The 23,584-nt window shown below is 33.4% G+C and overlaps 1 protein-coding gene across 1 annotated transcript in view; it reads right to left on the reverse strand.

Annotated features, from left to right (window-relative positions):
• The window catches only part of TAOK1 (TAO kinase 1), a 145,541-nt gene that overhangs the window by 18,314 nt on the left and 103,643 nt on the right, over positions 1-23,584 (reverse strand). The window contains exons 11-19 of the mRNA XM_033089191.1: positions 21,196-21,363; positions 18,910-19,113; positions 17,146-17,280; positions 13,083-13,319; positions 11,036-11,164; positions 8,190-8,393; positions 6,976-7,215; positions 2,727-2,939; positions 1,648-1,830 (exon numbers count right to left, since the gene is read on the reverse strand). Of these exons, the coding sequence (XP_032945082.1) occupies positions 1,648-1,830; positions 2,727-2,939; positions 6,976-7,215; positions 8,190-8,393; positions 11,036-11,164; positions 13,083-13,319; positions 17,146-17,280; positions 18,910-19,113; positions 21,196-21,363 (1,713 nt within the window). The remainder of the gene's footprint in view (positions 1-1,647; positions 1,831-2,726; positions 2,940-6,975; positions 7,216-8,189; positions 8,394-11,035; positions 11,165-13,082; positions 13,320-17,145; positions 17,281-18,909; positions 19,114-21,195; positions 21,364-23,584) is intronic.

Below are 23,584 nucleotides of genomic sequence, written 5' to 3' on the forward strand. Positions count from 1 at the left end.
GTAACAAAGACAGCTATGCTGGAGAAATAGTAACATCTTATTTAGGTAGGTTTTTGAAAAGAACATATATTTTTTAATTTAGTAAGGCATTCCATTTTTATCACAAGAACTGCAGGAACTAGAGGAAAATCTATGAGCCACTGGTCTAGAAACAATGACAAACTTTAACAGGCAAGACCACTAGGCAAATATTAACTTACAATGGACCAATGGACCTAAGACTATATCAGCTAATGGGAACTTATGGCTCAGGAATTCTTGAACATAGCTTTGAATCATGGATACAACTGATATTCTACTATTTCTCAACCAATACCTTTCCTCTTTGACTCTCAAAATCTTCTGCCCATCACCGTCTCCCCATACACACACACACACACACACACACACACACACACACACACACACACACAACTTAAGTGCCTTAAGAATAGAAATGAATTTGGTGATTCTAGTTCTATTCTCTAATATATCTGACAAAGAATAACTCAAAACTAGGGGCGGCCGGATGGCTCAGTTGGTTAGAGTACGAGCCCTTAACAACAGGGTTCCAGTTCGATTCCCACATGGGCCAGTGAGCTGCGCCCTCCACAACTAGATTGAAGACAACGAGCCTCTGCTGAGCTGCCGGAGGGGCAGTCAGATGGCTCAGTTGGTAAGAGAGTGAACTCTTAACAAGGTTGCCGGTTCAATTCTTTCATGGGATGGTGGGCTACGCCCCCTGAAACTAAGATTGAAAACGATGACTGGACTTGGAGCTGAGATGCGCCCCCCCACAACTAGATTGAAGGACAACAACTTGGAGCTGATGGGACCTGGAATAACACACTATTCCCCAATTAAAAAAAGTCATTATGGAAAAAAAAAAGAAGAACTCAAAACTAAATAAATAAAGATACACCTGGAAGTAACATTTTCAGCCTGACTTTTTACCTGTGTGGAACTGATTTTACTTTCTATCCTCTAGTAATCGTCCACCAATCTGTACAGTTTCAGGATGGTATGAGTAAAGTAGTTATTACTGATCCTTTGTCCCTGCTTCTCCCAGACAATTACTAAAGTTCTTTTTCTTTACTATCCAACTTTTTCTCCAATCTCCTTAGGTAGAGCTACCGTGTTTCCCCGAAAATCAGACCTAGCCGGACCATCAGCTCTAATGCGTCTTTTGGAGCAAAAATTAATATAAGACCCGGTCTTAATATAAGACTGGATATAATATAATATAATACCGGGTCTTATATTAATTTTTGCTCCAAAAGATGCATTAGAGCTGATGGTCCGGCTAGGTCTGATTTTCGGGGAAACACAGAAGATATACAAATGAAGTAAGGAACATGGAGTAAGAGCTACTCTCTTGCAATTCAACTGCCTTCACATAACCCATATCCTTCCTCTAGCAATTACTGCTTAATTACATTCCCTTGATGTTCTCTTGATATCTAGAACTCATTAATTATAATGAGTTCTAGATATCTCATTAATGAATCAATAATTTTAAAGAAAAAGAAAAACACTACCAAAACTAGAATTAAGGAAATAGGGTATTGTGAAAACTAATGCCACCTTTGTCAATATGAAAATATATTTATAAAATGCTTCTGAAGAAAGCAAATACTAGCACAATTACCTTCTTTCTATTACTTATACCTTTTGTTCTAAGAGTGCCCTGCGGAGCGAGACCCTCTGTTCAAGCTCCCGAAGCTCTCGATCATGTTGTGCCTCAGCCTGCATCTTGATTTTGCTCTGATATGCATTCAACAGCTCCAGTTCCTGCTGCAGCTGCATCTTTAAAACCTGGCACTCTGCTTCCTGTGCTTCATCCAAACGCAGCTGAAACAGAGAAAGAAAACAAATATATCCTACTATGAGCTATCTATTCATGACCTATGGAATATAGTGTGAGAGCAGACAGTCTACTCTTCTGTAGGATACGTAATTGTTCTCTCATATCTGAGAGTAAACATCTTTGAAAAAGGCACAGTAACCAATGACGGCATTATGAAGATAAAGCTATCATAAGCTATTTGGAGAATACCTGAATAACCACATTTTTCTTAAGAAAAATTTAGAATCTGATTAGATTGAATCTCTTCTCTCCAATGGAAACAACTACAGTAAAGGGACCAGGAAACTATAGCCTGTGGGCCAAATCTGGGCGTGTGTGTGTGTGTGTGTGTGTGTGTGTGTGTGTATTTTAAATATCCCACTAGTTAGGAATGGTCTTTACAATTTGAAATGGTTACATTTTAAATGGCTATATAAGTATCCACAAAATGTCTTCAATATTGCCTCCTGACCCACAAAACCTAAAATATCTACTATCTGGCCCTTTAAGAAAAAGTTGACAAAACTTACATAGATAATATTTTATACTAGCATTTAAATGTTACCATTTGGATTCCCAATACAGTACAGCTTTTTGCCCACTGTTTAACAAAGCTGCTGTTCCAATCTTGATAAGCTGTTGGTATGTGTACTAAACACCTGAGAGGTACCAGCACAGAGCCTATTTAAAAGTTCATGTTTAATGGACCAGTGAGAATTCTACATACATCATGCCTGCTTCCAAGCAATGCTGCCAGCAGGAAGAATATGAACCACCACCACTATGTCCCAAGCTGAACAACCAACTACAATTTCCAATTAGTATTTTAATTGCTGGGATTTTATTCAGGTAGTAGAAGGAAAGGGGCACTAATTGTTTTGCCTAAATAAAACAAACTCACAGCTTGTGTGGACAGCATTTCATTAATGCTGTGGTCATACTGCTCAGCCAAGATGGCTAACTTCCGGGTCTGCTCCTCCTTGAGCCGTTTCAGAACAGCTTTGTGCTCACTCTTTGGTGTAGTCTCCAGTAGATGATTTCTTAATGCTTTGTACTGTCTGGTTTGGATTTTGCAGGTGTCCTGAAACTGCTTTTTTATTTGGAGTTCTTTAGACTGGGAAGAAAAAAAAAATAGAGGTATATAATTTTAACATATCGTATACCTTATGCTTACATGAAAACAAAGGCTACTAAAAGAAAGGGAGAGGAAAAACAAAAAGGTCAGATCATGAGGTTGCAGGTGCTTTTGCACTTGGCTACTGGGTCAAACCATTGAATTCTATACATTTTTATAACAAAAAGTCTAATTTAAATCATTAGAATACCAACAACCTCATTTATCACAGGACTTCAAGAAATACTCATTATTTTGCTAGTAAATTTACTGACTTGAATAATTATTTAAATTAGTTTTGATTACTGTGTATATTGATGACATAAAATTAAATTTCTTCTTTTTTAAAAATTTTTTAAAAAAAATTTCTTCTTATGCATTCAGTGTAGTAGATATAAAAGAACTTTATTAGCCAGACCATATATCATGAGATGCTGGGGCAGAAAAAAGCATATTTACTCTGTTTCTTATCTGAGACACTTTGTTCCAATTTGTTTTAATGACAATCTCAATTCCAACTACATAGTCTATGATAGACTACATAAAAATAGGGTACTAGTAACTAATGATATTATTACAATTGGTCTTTATCTTAAGGGAATAAACTAGGCAGCAACACACTTAGTAATGAGATAAGAAAGTCATAGGCAGTCAGGGACAGGACGGCGATAGAAGACATCAAAGCTCAGAAAAATAGTTTCAAAGTAAGATGGGAAAGTCACAGGTAGTCAGGATGCAAGGCGGAGGACATCAAGGCCAAAGAAAAGTTTCAAAGTGCTGACAAAAAAGTGAAGGGAACTGGGTGGGAGGGGCTACCACATCAGACTGCAGACTCAGCCAAGAAACCAGCCCAGGTGGGGGGTGGCCGCAGGGGGGGATCGAGGGGGCGGGGTAATCAGCTTCTGGTAAACAACTTAAAGATTGCAGACTCAAGGACATATATATAGTCTCTGGCGCAGCCTGGCCTGCGGGGCATTCCATTTTTGGATCCCCCTCTCTCCGGAGAGCTTTTCTCTTGCACTTTACAATAAAACTGTACTGCTTAAACTTTGCCTCTCTGATCCGCATCCCCATTCTTCAACAGCTGGGAGATCACGATCCCAGGAACACACATGGACACCCATATCATTACATCAATAACAGTTTACTCTGTAACATCACAAGCAAAAACTTGAAAGTCAGTTAACTAATCTTTCAATGTCAAACAAAAGTTATGGGGCGAGGGAGGGGACAACCCTTCTTGGGCTGATGATAAATATGGACTACATAAACATTTCTGAAATAAAATGATTTGGGTTCAGAGACATAAGAGTTTTGGCTTTAGTTTTTGGTTAATCACAGGTTAGGCATCCTATGAACTCAGGTTTTAACAAAACTCAGTAAGGTGAAATATATTTCTATAAGGTACATTGATCAAGCTTACAAGTGAGAATATATTCATTTACTACATTAAGGCAGAACCTGCGGTTGAAATTATTTTACCTTATATAAATACTGCCAGATATTAACTGGCTGATTCAGTGGGCAATAAATGTCCACCTCATACTGCAACATCAAAGATAACCTGAAGCACTAAGTCAGTCATACACCTTTATTCTGTGAAAGGTCAAGGAATGTCTCACTAGAAAGAGAAACTCTTGGTTTAGCCATGCTTAATAGCACTGATCTTAAATACTGTCCTTGGTTAAAATCTCTTCCAAGTTTGCCGGGAACGGAACGATGAAATTTAGACATTCTCTTCCACCTCTGTATAACAGCCTCCATTCTTTTAAAAGTTTTTATTTTTAAAATGTGCCAAGAAAACTGTAATCATTCTGTATCATTAGCCTAATGAGAAAAAGAACTCCTTGAAAAAAATTTTTTCCACTTACTGATATTTTTAGTTTTATTGAAAAATAATTGAAATACATCAATGTATAAGTTTAAGGTGTAGAGCATGATGGCTTGATTTACATATATGTATTGTGAAATGATCATAATAGGTTCAGCTAACATCTGTTTCTCATATAGATAAATTTTTCTTCAACAAGAAGAGTAATATTTATAACAAGAATAAACTATATCCCTCAATGTTTGACTCTGAGAAAGCAAGATGAACAGTAAGTTATTAATAGATGTTTCTACTCATTTAACATTGACAAAGCACCATTTGGATGGCAGATGAAGAAACAAACAGCAGAGAAGGCAACAGGTGTTTACCCAACCCATTCCATAGAAATGGTACCCCAACCCCCACAAATCCTAGTCAACTTACATAAGTGCTCAAATTGAAGCTCCCTTACCCCCCTTTAAAGTCTTGCAGAATGTTGGAAGAGGCAACTATTACTTAGATAAATAAAAATGGGATAATTTTGTGTTAAAATCTAGTCTTTTGTTCAGATTGAGAAAGAAGATAGGTATATACAACTAAGAGAAACATAGTGATTCTCTTCCCTACTAAAGTAACAGAACAATTTCCTTTATGGGAATTGTTGAGCTCATTTTTCATAAGAAGAAGGCATCCCATTCAAAGTCTGGCTATGATTGCGAAACATTATTTTTCTCGTTAATTTCTGTATAGTGTCTGCGAAAATCTTACTAGTGTTTACAAGCTTTCAACCCGAAAAGGCTCCAACAACAGGAAACAGGAAGGGTTAAAGATTGAATAACTATCTATCCCAGAGAAATGCAGTCATATGAGATTTATAGTATGACTACAGAAAACTAGTAAGCTTTCAGCTTGGTTTACTTCTGGGTGCTTCTGACTTTAAAACCATAATTAATTTCACAGACATGTTGTTTTAAAAACATGTAGCCAAAAGAGTACATACTTCTCCACTAAAAAGACAAAATAAATCTGAAAGATCATTACGAATTCCAATTTTTCTAAGCAATGACTAACGAAGGTTATGTGGATAGTTAACATAAGCTACACTAAATGTTAATTAGCTGTTTTGAAGACATAGCAAAGAGAAATTTTACTCAGGTTCACTTTACTCATGAAAGAGTAAAGCAGCTTTGCTTCGATATTTTTTCAGGACAGCTTGTATGAATGGAACTGAGGATACCATTGGGTGTGGTATAGCTTCTGGATTTTGACACAGATTACTTCGATGAATGAACTTCACTTCATTCCAGGACAGTTATTCAGTTCAGACCAAGAACAGCTGTATAGTTTAATTATCAAATAGTTTTAAAAGGGGGAACTGTTTAAAAAGGAATTACTGTGGGACCTGGGCCTTACTGGATATAAATAAAAATTTTAAATGTGAAGACATGTACAGATTAATTGAGGTACTAATATGGATGATAGCCTATATAATAGGTGATTTTTTGTGTATTAAAATTCATGTGACTATACTTCAAATATTTATTACACGTTATAAAATTGGAAATTTCTTGGAATTTTTAACTCTGGTTGGCTTTGGTGAAGAAAGCTGGACCAAGCGGCTGGAGGGGCAAAGGAGAGAGAGGGAAACCTTTAACTTTATAACACACTTTGGTATCAATTTCATACCATGTGAATAAATTCCTCTATTCAAAGTAAATACAAAATTTAAAGTCTTGAAATGATTCTACTATTCCTCTTAACATGAGTACAGACAATGAAGGGGAAGAAGTTAAAAGGGCATTTTCATCCATTGGCTTCTGTACTGATTAGGAACTTAGTGTCTTTTTTGGATACAAATCACATTTGGAAAAAATAAGATTCCCAAACTGTATTACTTAGAACAGAGAGAAGCCAACAGGTTAGCATGCTGACATGTAACATCAGCATTGAACATTTGGGTACATTTAAAATAAGAATTTTTATTCTTATTTATGGCACTTCCTACAGTTAAAACTTTTGGCCATTTTTTTTGGTACTCTGTTGAGAAATGCATAAGCATAAGTCCATAGCTACAGACACTCCACATTAAACCTAACCAAACATGCTAAAAGTGAAAGAAAAAAGTTTATTCAATTTCTTTACGGTAAACATCTGTCTTAGACATACACTGTTTACATGGATGCCTTTTATCTCTTTTCCCTGTCAAGAAACTTAGGTTAAAGTTACCTTCAGGCTCTTAGGCTGCTGTCGAACCTCCATGACATGCTTTCGCCTTAGTTCTCGTTCTCTTCGCTTATTATATTCCAGCTGGTTAGTGAGCTCAGTTTGATGTTGCAATCTGATCAATTCACAGCGCATCTTCTGAATTGTGTTGAGGTGGCGGAACTCCAGTTCTTGCATGGACTCATGCTGTCGCAGTAACATGGCATGCTCTAAGTCCTTTTGGGTCTGCCTTTTATTTAACTCCTAATCCATAACACAAAAGACAAAGGTATAATTTGCTGCTGTATAATGCCAAGAAAAAAAATCCTAAGAAACAGAATAACCAGGAAATAGATGTAATCCTCTGATTCAATAAGGGCTACATAGTAAATATTAGAGTTTTATGACTTCTACTGTAGTAAATGGGCAATTACTAGTACAAATTTCCTTATTCTATTCATTTACTATTCATTAATACTATTTTATGCATAAGCTTAAGACATCAAATCTATCTCAAGAGGCCTAATGTCTTTCCTTCTTTTATTGTTTCCTAATTTTATATTTGAAGAGGGCTCTTAAGTAATCCTTTGAATTTCTTCAGAGTATATTATTTAATTGTATTACAAGTAATATATCCAGTGAGAGTAGAGGTTAAGATAATGAGAACAATTATTTTTTTCATTGGTATAAGAGATTCTTCATTTGCCCAATTAATAATTACATGATTATAAAATGTGTTAAATGGTTACACACTTCATGGCACCCATTTCAGATCAAAATGCATAAATTATCCAATTAATTTTCTCATATTTAAAAATTAATACTAATTTCATTCATGAATTTAATATTTATTAATATAATATTTACTGAATGCCTACTATGGGCCAGATACTAGGGATATAAAGACCTGAACAAAATCTGTGACTTCATATAATTTCCATTCTAGTGGGGGAGAGGGACTTCCTCCAAAAAAGTGTGTTTGTGTGTGTGTGTGTGTGTGTGTGTGTGTGTGTGTCAGAAAGAGAAGTACAAAGAAAAACATTTTAAAAAGGGAGAAGGATTTTGTGATCAGGGAAGTCATTTCTGAAGAGAGATATGAAGGAAGGAAGAAAAGAAGTCATGGAGATCAGGGGAAGAAGGATTTAGGCAAAGGGAAATACAAGTGCAAAGGCCTGGAGGCTGGGAGATGACTGACTTGTTTTCAGGAAAGGTGCTGATTTCCTATCACTCAAACGTACCTCCCTGACAAGGTCCTGTTCCAAGTTATGGCGCCCGAGTAACATTCTTCTCTTGAAGCGACGGCATTCCAGCTCTAGGTATTGTCTCTGACGTCGAAGGAGATTAGCCTCTTCTTCTGCTTGGAAATGCTGTATATTCTCCTTCTGCTTTGAAAGCCACTCTTGTTTTTCTTTTTTTGGAGTGCTCTGGTTTTCATTCAGCTCCTAATAACATAAAAAACAATTCAGTTCAAAATACATAAAAATTAACTATATGACTGTACCATTTGGTACCTGGTAAATTTAAATAAAAGTACTTTATCTATGTCTTCTCTAACGCTCAGGCAGGGCAATGACCTTAAATTAAGGAGGTAGGTAATATTTTCCTTTTCCTTGAATTACTCATGAAGTAGGACAAGAAAAGAGACGTGTATACTAGAAAGTATGCATACCTTTTAACTCTGCACAGCTACATTTATGATGGTTTGGAGCTTTAAAAGCACAAAATGATTAGTAAATGAAGTAAAACACATCGTTCTTTAAATCCTGAGACAGAGGCAGTGCTTTCAGGTAGAATTCACATGTGAATTGACATTAGAACTAAAATATAGTTACGTTTCGCTTTTTCGTTTGACAGTCTAAAACAAATATTGAGTTTTCGGCAAAATTACAGATGGACTCAATATAAAAGAATTGGAAATTAAATAGAAAACCAGCAAAACCATAAGAGAATAGACACTTTCCTTATGGTTATTTAATATTCGGCATTAACCACTGAACAAATCAAAACCAATGTTTTTCTACAGCATTTTAAATATCATCTCTCAAACTACCTAAATGAAAATGCATTTATATTGGGCAAGATGAGAGCATTGATGATACACTCAATGAGGCAAACCCTAGAATGCTAATTAATACTAGTATATTTTCAATCTAAAAAGCATCAACATTGCACAGAATATAAATCTGCCACCTTTTTAAGTATGATTTTTCAGAGACGACTACTAACCTTACAGTCCTCCCGTTATTCAAGAAAGAGACCAATTCTTTATAACTTTAGCTCATAAGACATTCAAACACATAAAAATAAAAAGTACATAAATTAGTAGCTCTCATGCTAAAGGTGTATGTGCATGCACTCTATGGGAAGAGACAGGGATAACATAGGCACATACATAGAGAATCACCTGCCAAGGAAATTCCCCACCAGGACTCTGGTATGTCCTTTCCTCTATACCGGGAGTGTCCAAATTTTTTCAACATTTTTTTACCAAGGGCCATATGTGGTAAAACACACAAACAGCCGGGCCACTCACTTGAGGTGAAGTACGTACTGCCTCACCTGGTTTATTTAAGTAAACTAAGTATATTTTTGGAATTTGCTGCGGGCCAATTAAAAATGGATCGTGGGCCGCAGTTGGCCCGCGGGCCGCAGTTTGGACACCCCTGCTCTATATAGAGAATCATTATTCTCAATAGACATACACAAATCTGGCTTCTAAAAGAAAATGAATTTATTAGTAGGACTTATAGTAAATTACAGTAAATTATATAATTATAGTAAATTAGTAAATTACATGCCTAATGGCTTATCTAAACCAATGTACCCATAAAACTAAAATCTCATTTCACTGGGAAGCGGAACCATAGAAATGCATTTTGTTGGTTATTTATTTAAGTTGTGAACCCTAATTAGTTTTCAAAACTAATGTTCCAGTATAGAGTTTGGCTTCTATATTATAGTCATGGGAACATATTACAGGTTATACCCTTAGAGTTGGAAAAGTCACGTCAATGAGGTTCACTTGGCAGGGTATTTATATAGCAAGTCTTTGTGCCACAAATATGTCCATAATAAGACTTACATATGTAATTATAAGGCAAACTCCTACATACACAAATGTATTAATATCAAAGAGATTATTGTTATCAAAATCAATTAATTTATCAGTGTGCTAACAATTAATTTTATGGACTAAAAAATTTCAATCACTCTGAAAGAGGGGGTATAAAACTGAGACATATCATTTTTCTGTCCTGAACACTGTCCTGAATAATTATCCGCTTTCAGAAATTGCCTTGGAACAATTAAGGCTTTTTTTAAAGTTAGACTACACATGATTTTAAAAGAAATTCAAGAAAGCAGCGAATAAAGGGCAAATGAATATGAAATCATGTGGCCATAAAGAAATAATCAACATGTTCTCCTATTAAAGAAAATGTAATGAGCAAATATACCTCTTATCGTCACTCTCTGTTAAAACTGGAATAAGAACAAATTATTATAATCTTCTGAGCCAAAAGTAAGAAGGAGGTGTGGCTTACTTTTAAAGAAAGGAATGTGTGACTTTTTTTCCCAGCTCAAATGTTTTTATTTCTAGTGAGCCAGTTACTTAATAAGTGCATAAAAAGCTATTGTAAATAAAATAATTTATATTTTCAGGAGATGATTCTTTTTTGAGTCTACTCAGCTGAGGAGTCTCAGTCCATTACAAGTAGTTGATTATAATCAATGTCTTCATTCAAACTGATATACATTTAGTGGCCACAAACAACAGAAGAAAAATTTATCCTGCATAGGGAACATAGTTAATATCATAGGGAACGTAGTTAATAATATTGTAATAATTATGCAGGGTGCCAGGTGGGTACTAGTCTTATCGGGGGGATCACTTCATAAGTTAAATAAATGTCTAACCACTATGCTGCACACCTGAAACTAATAATATTGAATGTCAATTGTATTTGAAAAAAAAAATTTTTTTTAAAGAGAAGAAAAATTTATCTTAATGGTTCTAAGAGTTGATCAACGGTAAATATGGTCAATAATCAGATAACTGGCTTGAAAATTTTTATAAAATAAGTACCTCCTTAAGCTGTTCTTTTCGAAGTTTATATTCTCTTTTCTGGGACTCCAAAAAGCTATTCAGTTCTTTCTTCTGTTGGGCCTGAATATGTTGCTGGAATTTTTTCTCTTCATTGGCCATCACTTTAGCCTGTAAGAAATTTTTAAAAATGGATCAAATTAATTAAGTAGATACATTTAAAGCAGCAGTTTAATACACATCACAAGGATATTTTTATTTTCCCAAGAACATAAAATCAGTATAAGCATTACCAAAATAAGAATTCCCCCCAAATTATGAATAAGTATTACTCAGCATCTTTATTATTTGAATTTTAGAGAACCAGTAAACTGGAACTCTTTTACTTTAAATGTTGATCTTTAAAATGTTGATCTTTAACACAGTCAAAAGTTTTCAACTTTTGGGCCGGCCCGGTGGCTCAGGCGGTTGGAGCTCCATGCTCCTAACTCTGAAGGCTGCCGGTTCGATTCCCACATGGGCCAGTGGGCTCTCAACCACAAGGTTGCCAGTTCAATTCCTCGAGTCCTGCAGGGGCTGCGCCCCCTGCAACTAGAAACGGCAACTGGACCTGGAGCTGAGCTGCGCCCTCCACAACTAAGACTAAAAGGGACAACAACTTGAAGTTGAATGGCACCCTCCACAACTAACATTGAAGGACAACAACTTGACTTGGAAAAAAGTTTTCAACTTTTTTTTTTCTCATTTAACAGGAGTATGCCCTCCCCCCATTAAAATAAAACACATATACATTTATCTAAAAAATATAGTTAAATCGTGATCTTTTATCCAGATTTACTTGTATATTCAATAATAGATTTACCTTCAAATGAAACACCGACCTTCAACTTATATACTAAATAAGATGAAAATGTTAAATAAGTTATATATATATATATAACTTATATATATATAATATATATATGTATATAAATATATAAATATATAAAATAGTGTTTTATTCCTGATTATGCAGTACATATCCATTGTAGCACATTTAGGAAATACAGAAAAACACAAAAAATAAAAATCTTATATGATTTCAGCACCCAGAGATAGCCAACGTAAACATTTTGGTGCATACCCTTCCTAATTTTTTCTATGCATATATATTTTTTAAACAAATCTATAATCATATTACACACCTTGTTTCATGAATTGCTTTCCTAAATATGTTTCTACCTCTTCCCAAGTGATTAAAAACACTACCCAATGCCCAACAGTATTCTAAATATCTGTACCACTTTCACCAAATTATTTCAGAATCAAATATTTATTTTCACCATAAATTATTTTGCCACCTTCTCTACTATTGTGAGAGAGTGGTTCTTCTTTTCTTGGGGGAAAGGGTACAGCTATGATAATGCCTAAATGTGGACTAGCCAACATATTTGATATTGCATGAATTTACTGAGAAGCTTGTAAAAAAAAGTCACATTTTTCTTGAAAAACGTGACTATCAAAATAAAATGCAACAAATGGAACACCAAAAACAGAATAAAACTTTTCACATAACAAGAATCTTTATAAAATATACCTTTATCATATACTAGAATGACAATTATTTGTAAATAAAAACATTGGCTACATCTTAATTTAAATTTCTCTTAATTTACAACCTCTAACATGTTCTGTATAATATTGTAATAATCTTTAATTATTCTGACATAAAAATCCTGCTAGAAATTTTAAAATGCTTCCAAAAATATACACAGAAGAAAATTATGAATGATTTTTTTGAGACCTAAACCACCTATCAATGGATGATTTATCAAACTCCTCAAATAACCAGAGTACCCCTGGACTAGAACAGTTGAATGACTTACCAGTGTAACATTATAAAACTGTCAAGTGTCAGGAAATAATCCCATATCCATTGGTTCCCACACTCAGTACTTGATATTATACATGTTATATAAATATTTCTCCCTTTCCCTAGTTGATTTGCTTTGTTCTGGGGAACAGATACCCTAATATCAAAATGCTACCTTGGTTAATTCTAAGATGATCACAGCTAGAATAAATAAATTAATAATACTGAATCATCCACCTCTTTTTCCATAGCAGCCTGATGTTTCTTGATAAGTTTTTCCATTTCTGCAGCAAAATTGTTACGCTGAGTTTCAAGATCTTTGTCTAATCTGAGGCGATGTTCGTCCATCTCAGCCTTTAGTTTATTTTCCAGAGTCATCAGCTGCTTTTGATGTTGCCGCCTCATTCTCTTATAGCCAGACATCTGTTCTCTAAGCTCAGAATCCTGCTCATGTTCTTGCATTTGCCTTGTAACCTAGACACACAATGGAAATAAAATAAAATACAGCAAAAACACTTGTTTTTTCAAAAGCATTTTAGATCACTCTACTTATTAACTAAGTAGGCAATTAAACTAAGAGATCCCAGCTAGCAGTTTCCAGATAAATTTCCAGCAGGTCTTTTAAACAAATAGACAAGTTGCTTCTAAAATTTACATGGGAATGTAAAGGACCTAGAATAGTGAAAACAAACTTGAGAGGAGAAACAAAAGTTGGAAGATGTACACTTCAGTAATCAAAACAATGTGGTTGGAAGGACAGGCTGAATACATCAAAGGAACAGAATAAAATCTAAAAACAAACCCATACATATTCAATCAATTGAATTTCTACCAAAAAGTCAAGTTAATTCAAAGAGGAAAGGAAAGTGTTTTTTACAAATACTGCTAAAACAATTCATTCTCTGTATAAAAAAAAATAAACCTTGACTCCTATATTACTCTATACACAAAAATTAATTTGAAAAGAATCATTTAACCTAAACATAAAACCCAGAATCATAAAGCAGAAAAAAACAGAATTATTTTCATGTCCTTGGAGGTAGGCAAATATTTCTTGGGCAGTACACAAAAAGGACTGACTATAAAGAAAAAAATGTATAAATTAGATTTTTTAAATTGAGGGGAAATTCACATAATATAAAATCAATCACTTTAAAGTGAACAACTCAGTAGCATTTAGTATATTCACAATGTTATACAACAACTATCTAGTTACAAAACATATTTATCGTCTCAGAAGAAAACCCTGTATCTGTAACACAGTTGCTCCCCATTCTCCCCTTCTGGTAACCACCAATCTGTGTTCTGTCTCTAAAGATTTAACCATTCTGGATATTTCATATAAACAGAATCGTGTAATATATGACCTTTTGTGTCTGGCTTCTTTCCTTTAGCATGTTTTCAAGGTTCACTTACGTTGTATATCATGTATCAGTGCTTCATTCCTTTAAATAGCTGCATGCATACACCATAATTTGTTTATCCATTCATCTATTGATGGATATTTATGTTGTTTCCACCTTTTGGCTATTGTGAATAGTGATGTTATGAACATATGTGTACATGCACTTGTTTGAGTACCGGTTTTCAATTCTTTTGGGTATATACCTCGGAGTAGAACTGCTGGGTCATGTGGTAATTCTATGTTTAATTTTTTGAGGAATAATCAACTGTTTTCCACAGCAGCCAAACTATTTTACATTCCTACCAGTAGTATACATGAATTCCAATTTCTCCATAAGCTCTCCAACACTTGTTATTTTCCATTTTATTTTTTTTTAATAGACATCCTGCTGGATGTGAGGCAGTACCTCACTGTGATTTTGATTTGCATTTCCCTAATGACTAATGATGTTGAGCACCTTTCATGTGCTTATTGGCCATTTGTATATCTTCTTTGAAGAAATGTCTATTTAAGTCCTTTACCCATTTTTTAATTGGGTTGTTTAAACTGGATTTTAAAATGATAAAAAGTCAATTTCTCATCAGGACAAAAGTAAGAAAAAGAATAGGTAAGAAAAAGAATAGGGGAAATATTTGCAAAATAGATATGAGATATAATACTTGTATCTAGACTATATAAAGAACTACAAAACTACATTAAAAAGATGAACATCCGAATAAGAAATCAGGCAAAAAACTTGAAGAGACATTTCACCAAAGGAGAGATACGAATGGACAATAAGCACATGAAAAGGTGCTTATTATGTTGACATCTTTAGTTATAGGGAAATGAAAAAAAACAACAACAAAAAAAACTCACTGAGATTCTATTTGACACCCACTAGAACGGCTAAAATAAAAAAGCCTGACACCGCCAAATGCTGGAGAGGATATGGACCAGTTGGAACTCTTACACACTGCTGAAGGGAATGTGAAATGGTACAACCATTTTGGAAAACTGAGAGTTTCTTATGAAGTTAAACATACCTGTACCCTATGACTCAGCAATTCCAACCTTAAGAATTTACCCAAAAGAAATTAAAACATCATGTTCACATAAAGACTTGTACAAGAATATTAAAAAAAAAAAAAAAAAAAAGAATATTTATAGCAACCTTGTGTGTAATAGCCCCAAATGGGATTCAAACCAAATGCTTATCAATAGAATAGATTAAAAAAAAAATTGTAGTATATTCACACAATGGAAAACTACAGTAATAAAAAAGACAATACAACAACATGGATGAATCTCAAAAACATTAAGCTGAGCAAAATAAGCCCAATACAAGGAGTACATTGTGTGTAATTCTATTTATATAAAATCCAAAAACTGTTAAACCTAGCAAGAGTGAAGAAACAGAAAGTGGTGGTCACAAAAGTGGGGAAATGACTAAAGAGGGGTATGAAGGGAACTTTCTGGGATCACAAGAAATTTTATACATCTTGGTTTTTGGGGGGGTGGTGGCGGGAGTGATGGTTAGCATAGGTATGTACCATTGTAAAAACTCGTCAAACTGAATATCTAAGATTTGAGCATTTTATTGTATGAAAAAAATTTAAGGCAGAAGAAATTAGACTGAATTACGGTATATGGTAAATATACCCGAAAATAAGACCGGGTCTTATATTAAGTTGTGCTCCAAAAGACTCATTAGGGCTTATGTTCAGGGGATGTCATCCTGAAAAATCATGCTAGGGCTTATTTTCCGATTAGGTCTTATTTTCAGGGAAACACGGTAATGAATAATATATATAGTATGCTTATCTTTGTACATAAATCTACATATTCTCTGAATTTTTATTTGAAGTAAATGGAATTATTAGGTTTAAGGATATGGATCTTAAGTTTTCTAAATCCATAATTTAAGTGTCCTTAATTAATTTGAGGGAGCCAAATTTTGGGACATAGGACTTGCTTGGGAAACAGTTAATATATGCCAAGTCACAAAGATGTTTTTCCACAGCTGGCCCTTCTCTAGGTATTTATTAAAATAGTCATCAAAAAAATTAAGCAATTTTTGCCACTTGCTCTGTTCAAAGAGTTATTTACATGTTCCAGAATAGTAGAAATGACCTGAATTATGGTGGGTGGAGGTGTCCTTGATCTCACATGTCATATGGATTCATGGTGATAGCCTGGGATTTATAAAATCTGCTTATGTAGTTGGTAACTCAGATAACTCCCATCTCTTTTTTTCTTTCTGTCATATTTTCCAATAGCCTACTTTTCCTGTAATATCTTGATGTAATTTCTTTCTGTTCCTAGTATCCTTTGTCACGTTTTGTTCCTACTTATCTGACTGATTAGGGTTATAAGCACCCCACTACAATAGCGTTCTTATAATGAACAAATAATCTATTTTTATTGTTATTTGGGAAATCGAAAGAATTACATTGTAAGTATATCAAATTGAATTACCTAACATTTCCCAAACATTCTCCCTCATTTTGGTTAGCCTCAGCACTTCCTTATTGTTAATTCTTATGTGGAAATAACATTTCTCCCTGGTGTCTAAAACTGACTTATCATTTAAAGCTCAAACAATTTGTTTTATAAATTCTTCCTTTATGCCCTGAATTAAAAGTAATCTGAAATCCTACTTAGTACCTCGTAGACTTCTTAAGCATTTAATATATTCTAATATGTTAGTTATTTGTGTATGTGTCTTGAAGACATTGTTAGCTTAACACCTCTCAGAGTGCTCTGTATAATCTTTCTCATAATAGGCACTTAAGTGCTAAATGAGAATTCTGCAAAATAAACCACAAATACAAAAAAATAAGATATAATTATACTTGTGTATAGGTACCAAGGTCCAACATGAAAAATATTCTTCTAATTTGGGGAGGTACATACCAGTGATGCCGTCCGTATAGTAGCAAAGTGTTCTCGATTACGATAGTGTGATTTATGACGAGAGACTTGGGGTGGAGATTGTGGATCTGATGCTCTGGTTCTAGGATCTCCCTCTTCTCGGTAATTTTCTTCCTCCTTGACAAAGAAAGAGACGATAATATCTGAGGTGAACGGAGTTCATTTGAACTTTCAAGAAAATTAGTTTAAACACAACTTGATCAACAAATCTCAAATACATAATTTTAAAAGCAAAAACAAACAAAAATTGAGAATGCTGACATTTTATTTTCAACATAATTAGAATCAGGAGACATTACCTCCTCAGTGTATGAAATAGCACACAGATTCAGGATAAGGAAATATATAAGACTAGATGTATATCCTACTCATTATATGCAAAATTGAAAAGTTTTAATATAACTTAAAAACAAAGATGATGAAACATACATCCAGTATTTCAAACAGCAGTAATAAAATTAATTACTCTAAGGCTTTTGGGTTTTAGAAGCAATATAGCTTAAAAATATCTTATAATACTTCTGCCATTTGACCAAGATAAGTAATCAAAAGATCATTGTAAATATTTTAAGAACTGATGTATTTCCTTATGTATTATCTTAGTTCATTAACTGAAGAGGAAGTAAATTAAATAGCAACCAACTAATTGTGGGACTAATTTTTTCTATTGCTGATTCTATCGTCTAAGAATATAAAAATTAAACATGATTTTGCTCTGAATAACACTACCAGTTAACTAATCATTCCTAATAACTTTGTGTGTCTATTTATATATATATATATAAAATTTGCCATTTTAGCCATTTTTTGGTATTCATTTCAATGGCATTAATTACATTCTCAATGTTGTACAACTATTCCCATTATTTCCAAAACTTTTTCATCACCCCAATTGGAAACTCTATATCCATTAACAAAAACCCTCCATTTTATTCTCTACTCAGTCCCTGGTAACCTCCAATCTAATTCCGATTTCTATGAATTTGCCTATTCTAGATATTTCATATCAATGGAATTATACAATATTTGTCTTTTTGCCTATAGCTGATATTAATTAGCATAATGTTTTCAAGGTTCACTCATGTTGTAGCATGTTATCAGAATTTCATTCCTTTTTATAGCTGAATATTCCATTAGCTGTATATCCCACATTTTACTTATCCATTCATCTGTTACTGGACACTTGGGTTGGTTCTACCTTTTAGCTAATGTGCTTTCTAACATTTTAGGTAATACTTCAAGCTGTAAAGTTAAAAAGGAAGCATTCTTATTAATTGCTAAAAGGAGATACTTGACCTTCAAATATTTTCAAAAAAACTTAAATTTTTACACACCAAAGTGCAAAGAATAATGTAGCAAACACCCATATTTCTGATACCCAGAATTTATAATTTTCTGCAGCTACACTCAGTTTTATTTCAGAGATATAAACATTACGGAAAATGCAAAGGTCACTTTTGATCATCACCCATCCTGACCCTTTCTCCTACTTCCTAAAGGCAACAGCTTTCATGAATGTCATGTGTATAGTTAGTATTTTTAAGTACTTTATTTTCCATCTAAGTAACTTCAAATAATACATTGTAGAATATTTCTGTATTTCTTTCTTCTAAGATCTAAAAATATGTTTTTTCTATTCTCAAAACATTAGCTTCTAAAACATCAAAGAAAATCTCTTAAACTAATTAGATGAAGAAAATTATTTGACAAACTTGAAACTTTTTTCACTAGAAGCCAAATACTCACAGGTTTTAAATGGATGACAGAACTGTTAGACATCACGGTGTGGTCTCCCTCCATCATGTCTAGTTCACTCTTGTCATCTGAGGCATCTGGAAGACTGTTAACACTACTGCTTTGGCTACTGGCACTGATGGACATGCTGGGAATAGACTGATTACTTCCCACACTGTTCACTGTTCCTGTCCGTCCAACACCATGATCTTGTTCCTAAGGGAAAAGAGCAGTAGGTGAAAAAATCTATTATTTCTTTTGAATTCTTGACTATAATGACTTAGCACACTGCTTGGCACACAGTCTTTAGAAAGTCAGAGGTCTATCATGAGAAATTTCCTTTATTTGTCAAGACCAGGAAGTTTACCAACTGTTACTTAACAGTAAAACAAATAAAAATGACCAATAAGTAAATAACAAAAAACCCAACCAACTGTGTAAAAAAGTCAGCTCATCAGTTTTGGGTTTATTTCCAAAATGTAGCATTTTCTCTAAATTGTTAGACATTTTTTGAAATACATTTCTACCACAGATCTCATGGGGTATATATAGAGATTCTGCTCATTTCTCAATGATTCCCATGGTTAAAACAAGACTAGTCAGACAGAAAAAGCAGAGAACCATATGATTTCACTGATATGTGGTATATAAACCAAAAACAACAAAAGAACAAGACAAACAAATGAGAAACAAAAACTCATAGACACAGACAATAGTTTAGTGGTTACCAGAGGGTAAGGGGGGTGGGGAGTGGGAGATGAGGGTAAGGGGGATCAAATATATGGTGATGGAAGGAGAACTGACTCTGGGTGGTGAACACACAATGGGATTTATAGATGATGTAATACAGAATTGTACACCTGAAATCTATGTAATTTTACTAACAATTGTCACCTCAATAAAATAAAAAATAAAAAAAACAAGACTTAACCATCTTTTTAAATCCTGTAAACAACTCCATTAATTGATTTTTTTATTGAAGCCTTTTATAAGTATATTTTCTTTTCTTCCTCAGAATATAGTCTCTAGTCTATACCACCAAAAAATTAACCTTACCTCCTATCTATTTGTGTGTAAATTGAAAATTACATATTACATATATATTTAATCACAATCCTACGAATGTTTTTCTAAAGTAACAAGGCAAACAATGGTATCTGGACACCAAAATTATAATTGTCCTACTATAATCAAAATTCTATAAGATATGCAGAATTTAATAAATATTGATACATGGTACACACACACACACACACACACACTTTTTTTTATATCCTTAGCCTAACAGAGATGCTATTATAGATTTAACTCCATTAGAATTTTATTAATTTTCCAACTTTACTAAAGTATTTCACATATTTAAAATAGCCCCAATTTTCTAATGACAATTGTAAGAACTAAAAAATAAAAACAAACCAAAAAACCCAAAACTTAATTTAAGAAAGTCTTGTATTTTATAGTTCATTAATTATTCAGTGCTATTAAAAAGAACAGTGACTACTTCTCCTGGTTTCAGAATGCAAAGTGATCTCTTTCACTGGAAAGCAGTACGAAAGAATCACAGCTTTGGAATTCTGACAAGAACAAAGAAGAAAACTGAAAATATTTAGAGTCAAAAAAGATAGTGTCACAAATAATAAGCTTTACATACACATTTCTTTATGAGGAAGTTCTTTAACATTTTTGATTGCAAATTTGTATTTCCATTCTCCCGAAAAGGGAACATGGAAAGAACTTGGACTTGAGAATGAGTGATACATGAATTTGAACTTACACCCTCTACCTTTGGTGAGTTAGTTAACCATTCTGAGCCCTGCTTTAGTCATCTGTAAAATGAGTATTTTAGAACTGTGTAGATGAAAAGAAATTGTGAAGAACTGAAAAGAATCTACTCTGGTGACAGAGAACACTTGGAAACTTTCTAATGACTTTGGAATAAGTGTTGTCAACTTCTGGAGTCTATAATTTCAAATACTTCCAAAAGTGTGTTCCATGGAATTGAACAATCAGGTAAAAAAGGGTTCAGTGGCCAAGTAATTTGAGAGGGACTAGATTAAATAAAGTTGAACAGGTTTCTTTAATAAAAGACTTTGCAGAGCTTTCCTACGCCAATGTGTGCACTATGAAGGGATTGGGTTTAAACAATGCAAAATCTTTTTTCCTATCTGGGATCTTACAGGACAAGTGTTAAGAAAACATAATCTGGGAACCACTGATCTAAAAGAGCTGTGGCAAGACAAAGTGCACAAGGAAGCTGATAAAGAGAGCTCAATATGTGAGTAATTTCTAAATTATTACCTCTTCTTCTTCCTGTGCTTCTACTGCTGGTCCGTTATGTGCCTCCTGGAAAAGGAGTTTCTTCATCTTTCGATACTGGAGATTGTCTAGCTCTCTTACTGCATCCTTTGTCCTTTGAATGAGATCTATTAACACTGTTTCAGGGCGCTCCCGAAGTACAAACATGTGCTATACAACAGTAGAAGGTAAAAGTCAGGTTGAAACTTACATATTTTTTCAATATGTATAAATATACCATTTCTCAGACCTATCCTAAGTAATCATGATAGATAATGCATATGATCTATAGCTCTCTAATTCTATTACACTTCTGACTTCTTATAGTTACAAAATTGTCATTTATGCACACACTCTGTGTCTACATAACTGCCCCTGTACATTTTATAAAAACTTTGAACATGATACCTTTGTCGGTCAATTGAAAATGCAAAGTTGAAGTAATCGAAAGGTCTAGTGAGTTAAACACTAAGAATTAAGTCTAACTAGAGCCCTAAATAAAGGGTAAATAAAGGTTTACATATTCTTAGAACTGTCAATTTCATAGAAAAGGCCTGTTCAGTTCTGAGTTACGAGTATATTAGGTTTCAAAAGGAATGTATTTACTGATGGTGGTTTTATGTCACATAAAATTGGATATTATGGGTTCCTTTATAGGTTGCATAAGCAACATTTCATAAAACACTAGCAGTTGATTAAAAGCCATCATATTATTAGTGATTTTTACCACTAACATTTAATAAAGCTCAACCGTATCAAATACAGAAAAATAATTCCACCATTAGAATTACCACTGTTACATTTTGATACGTTTCTTTTATTTTTATTTATTCTTTTACTTTTTAATTTTTTTCAATTACAGTTGACATTTAATATTATATTAGTTTCAGGTATATAACATAGTGGTTAGACATTTATATAACTTACTAAGTAATCCCCCTAATAAGTCTAGTACCCACCCGGCACCATTCATAGTTATTACGATATTATTGGCTATATTCCCTATGCTCTACTTTAGATCCCCGTGTTGGTATATTTCTTTTCAGAAATTTTCTATGTATAGATTTTGTTTTGTAGATACATAGTTAGCACATAGATTGCAGAAAGATACCTTCTACCTTGAGTTCATGAGATGCCCTTGAATTCTTGTAACACTTTTACTTTCTTTGCTAGTTTAAATTTATTTCTTTTCTATGCAAAGAGTTGTAACTATATATTTTATTCTACTTGCACTGTTGTAGTATTATGTTACTATTTCAAACTCATAAACATAATGCCAACAGAACATTTCATCAAAGATTTATGCCAAAAGTATTTAACCTTTACCCTAATTCTGGATCATTACTTCTAATTTTTAATTCTGATATAAATACCTTCATACATTAGAAAACTTTTCTATTAACTTTTTTTCTTATGATGGACTGCTACAGAAATGTAATTGGGCCAAAGGAAAAGAAGCACTTGATAAATATTTTGTCATTTCCAATAAGGCTATGCCAATACACGCTATGGACCAGATAAATGAATACTATATGCAGACTTAGGATATAATCCCCAAATACCAAATATCTGGCCCTGGTTGATTGGGTTATTATCAAAAGAGTTTATACGTAGGCAAGTGTAAGAAGCCAGTCACATTCTTCCTTTTTTCCCTGAACTTAGCTTCTTGGTATGTGCCACTATTTACAATATTCCATTTTATAAAAAATTAATATATTTCTAAGTTTGATAGTTTTCTACATATAGAGCTTGCTCATTTTTCACTAACATAACTCCTAGCTATATTAAACCTTTTGTTGCTATTATGAGTACCTATTTATTCTATCAGTGAAAATAAACTGAACCTCTTTGAAATTCTAAAACAGTCATGTAATAATAGACTATTTAAATCTTGTAGTGAAAAATCAGTAAGATTCCTTAGAGTCACAAAGAGATAGAGTCAAATCCTACTTACTAATGTCTTATCTAGATGTTCTGAGAAGTACATTAAGTTCAACAATACTATTATTGCTATTAATAAGATGGTGAACCTCCAAATGAAATAAATTTTTGAGAACAGAGAGCATATGCCAATCATGTATTTAAATTAGGCAACCAAATTTATTGAAAACTTAATTGAATTTACCTGATTTTACAAATATTTTCATTACTAAGTTAGAAAAATATATTTCTAGAAAAGAAACAAAAATGATATTCATTTTTAAGTTTCTTTTGAAATCTTTTCTCCCACAAAATTTATGTAAATATATTACATGTAATTTCTCTTTCATATTATTTTAATATAGGACAGGTCAATATATAAAGAATTATATTATAGATATAAAAAATAAATTCAAAGTTAAATTGTTTTACCAGCTTTCAAATATAACATTATTCCATATAAATTAAATTT

Source organism: Rhinolophus ferrumequinum, chromosome 21 (genome assembly GCF_004115265.2).
Source record: "Rhinolophus ferrumequinum isolate MPI-CBG mRhiFer1 chromosome 21, mRhiFer1_v1.p, whole genome shotgun sequence".
Classification (NCBI taxonomy): Eukaryota; Metazoa; Chordata; class Mammalia; order Chiroptera; family Rhinolophidae; genus Rhinolophus; species Rhinolophus ferrumequinum.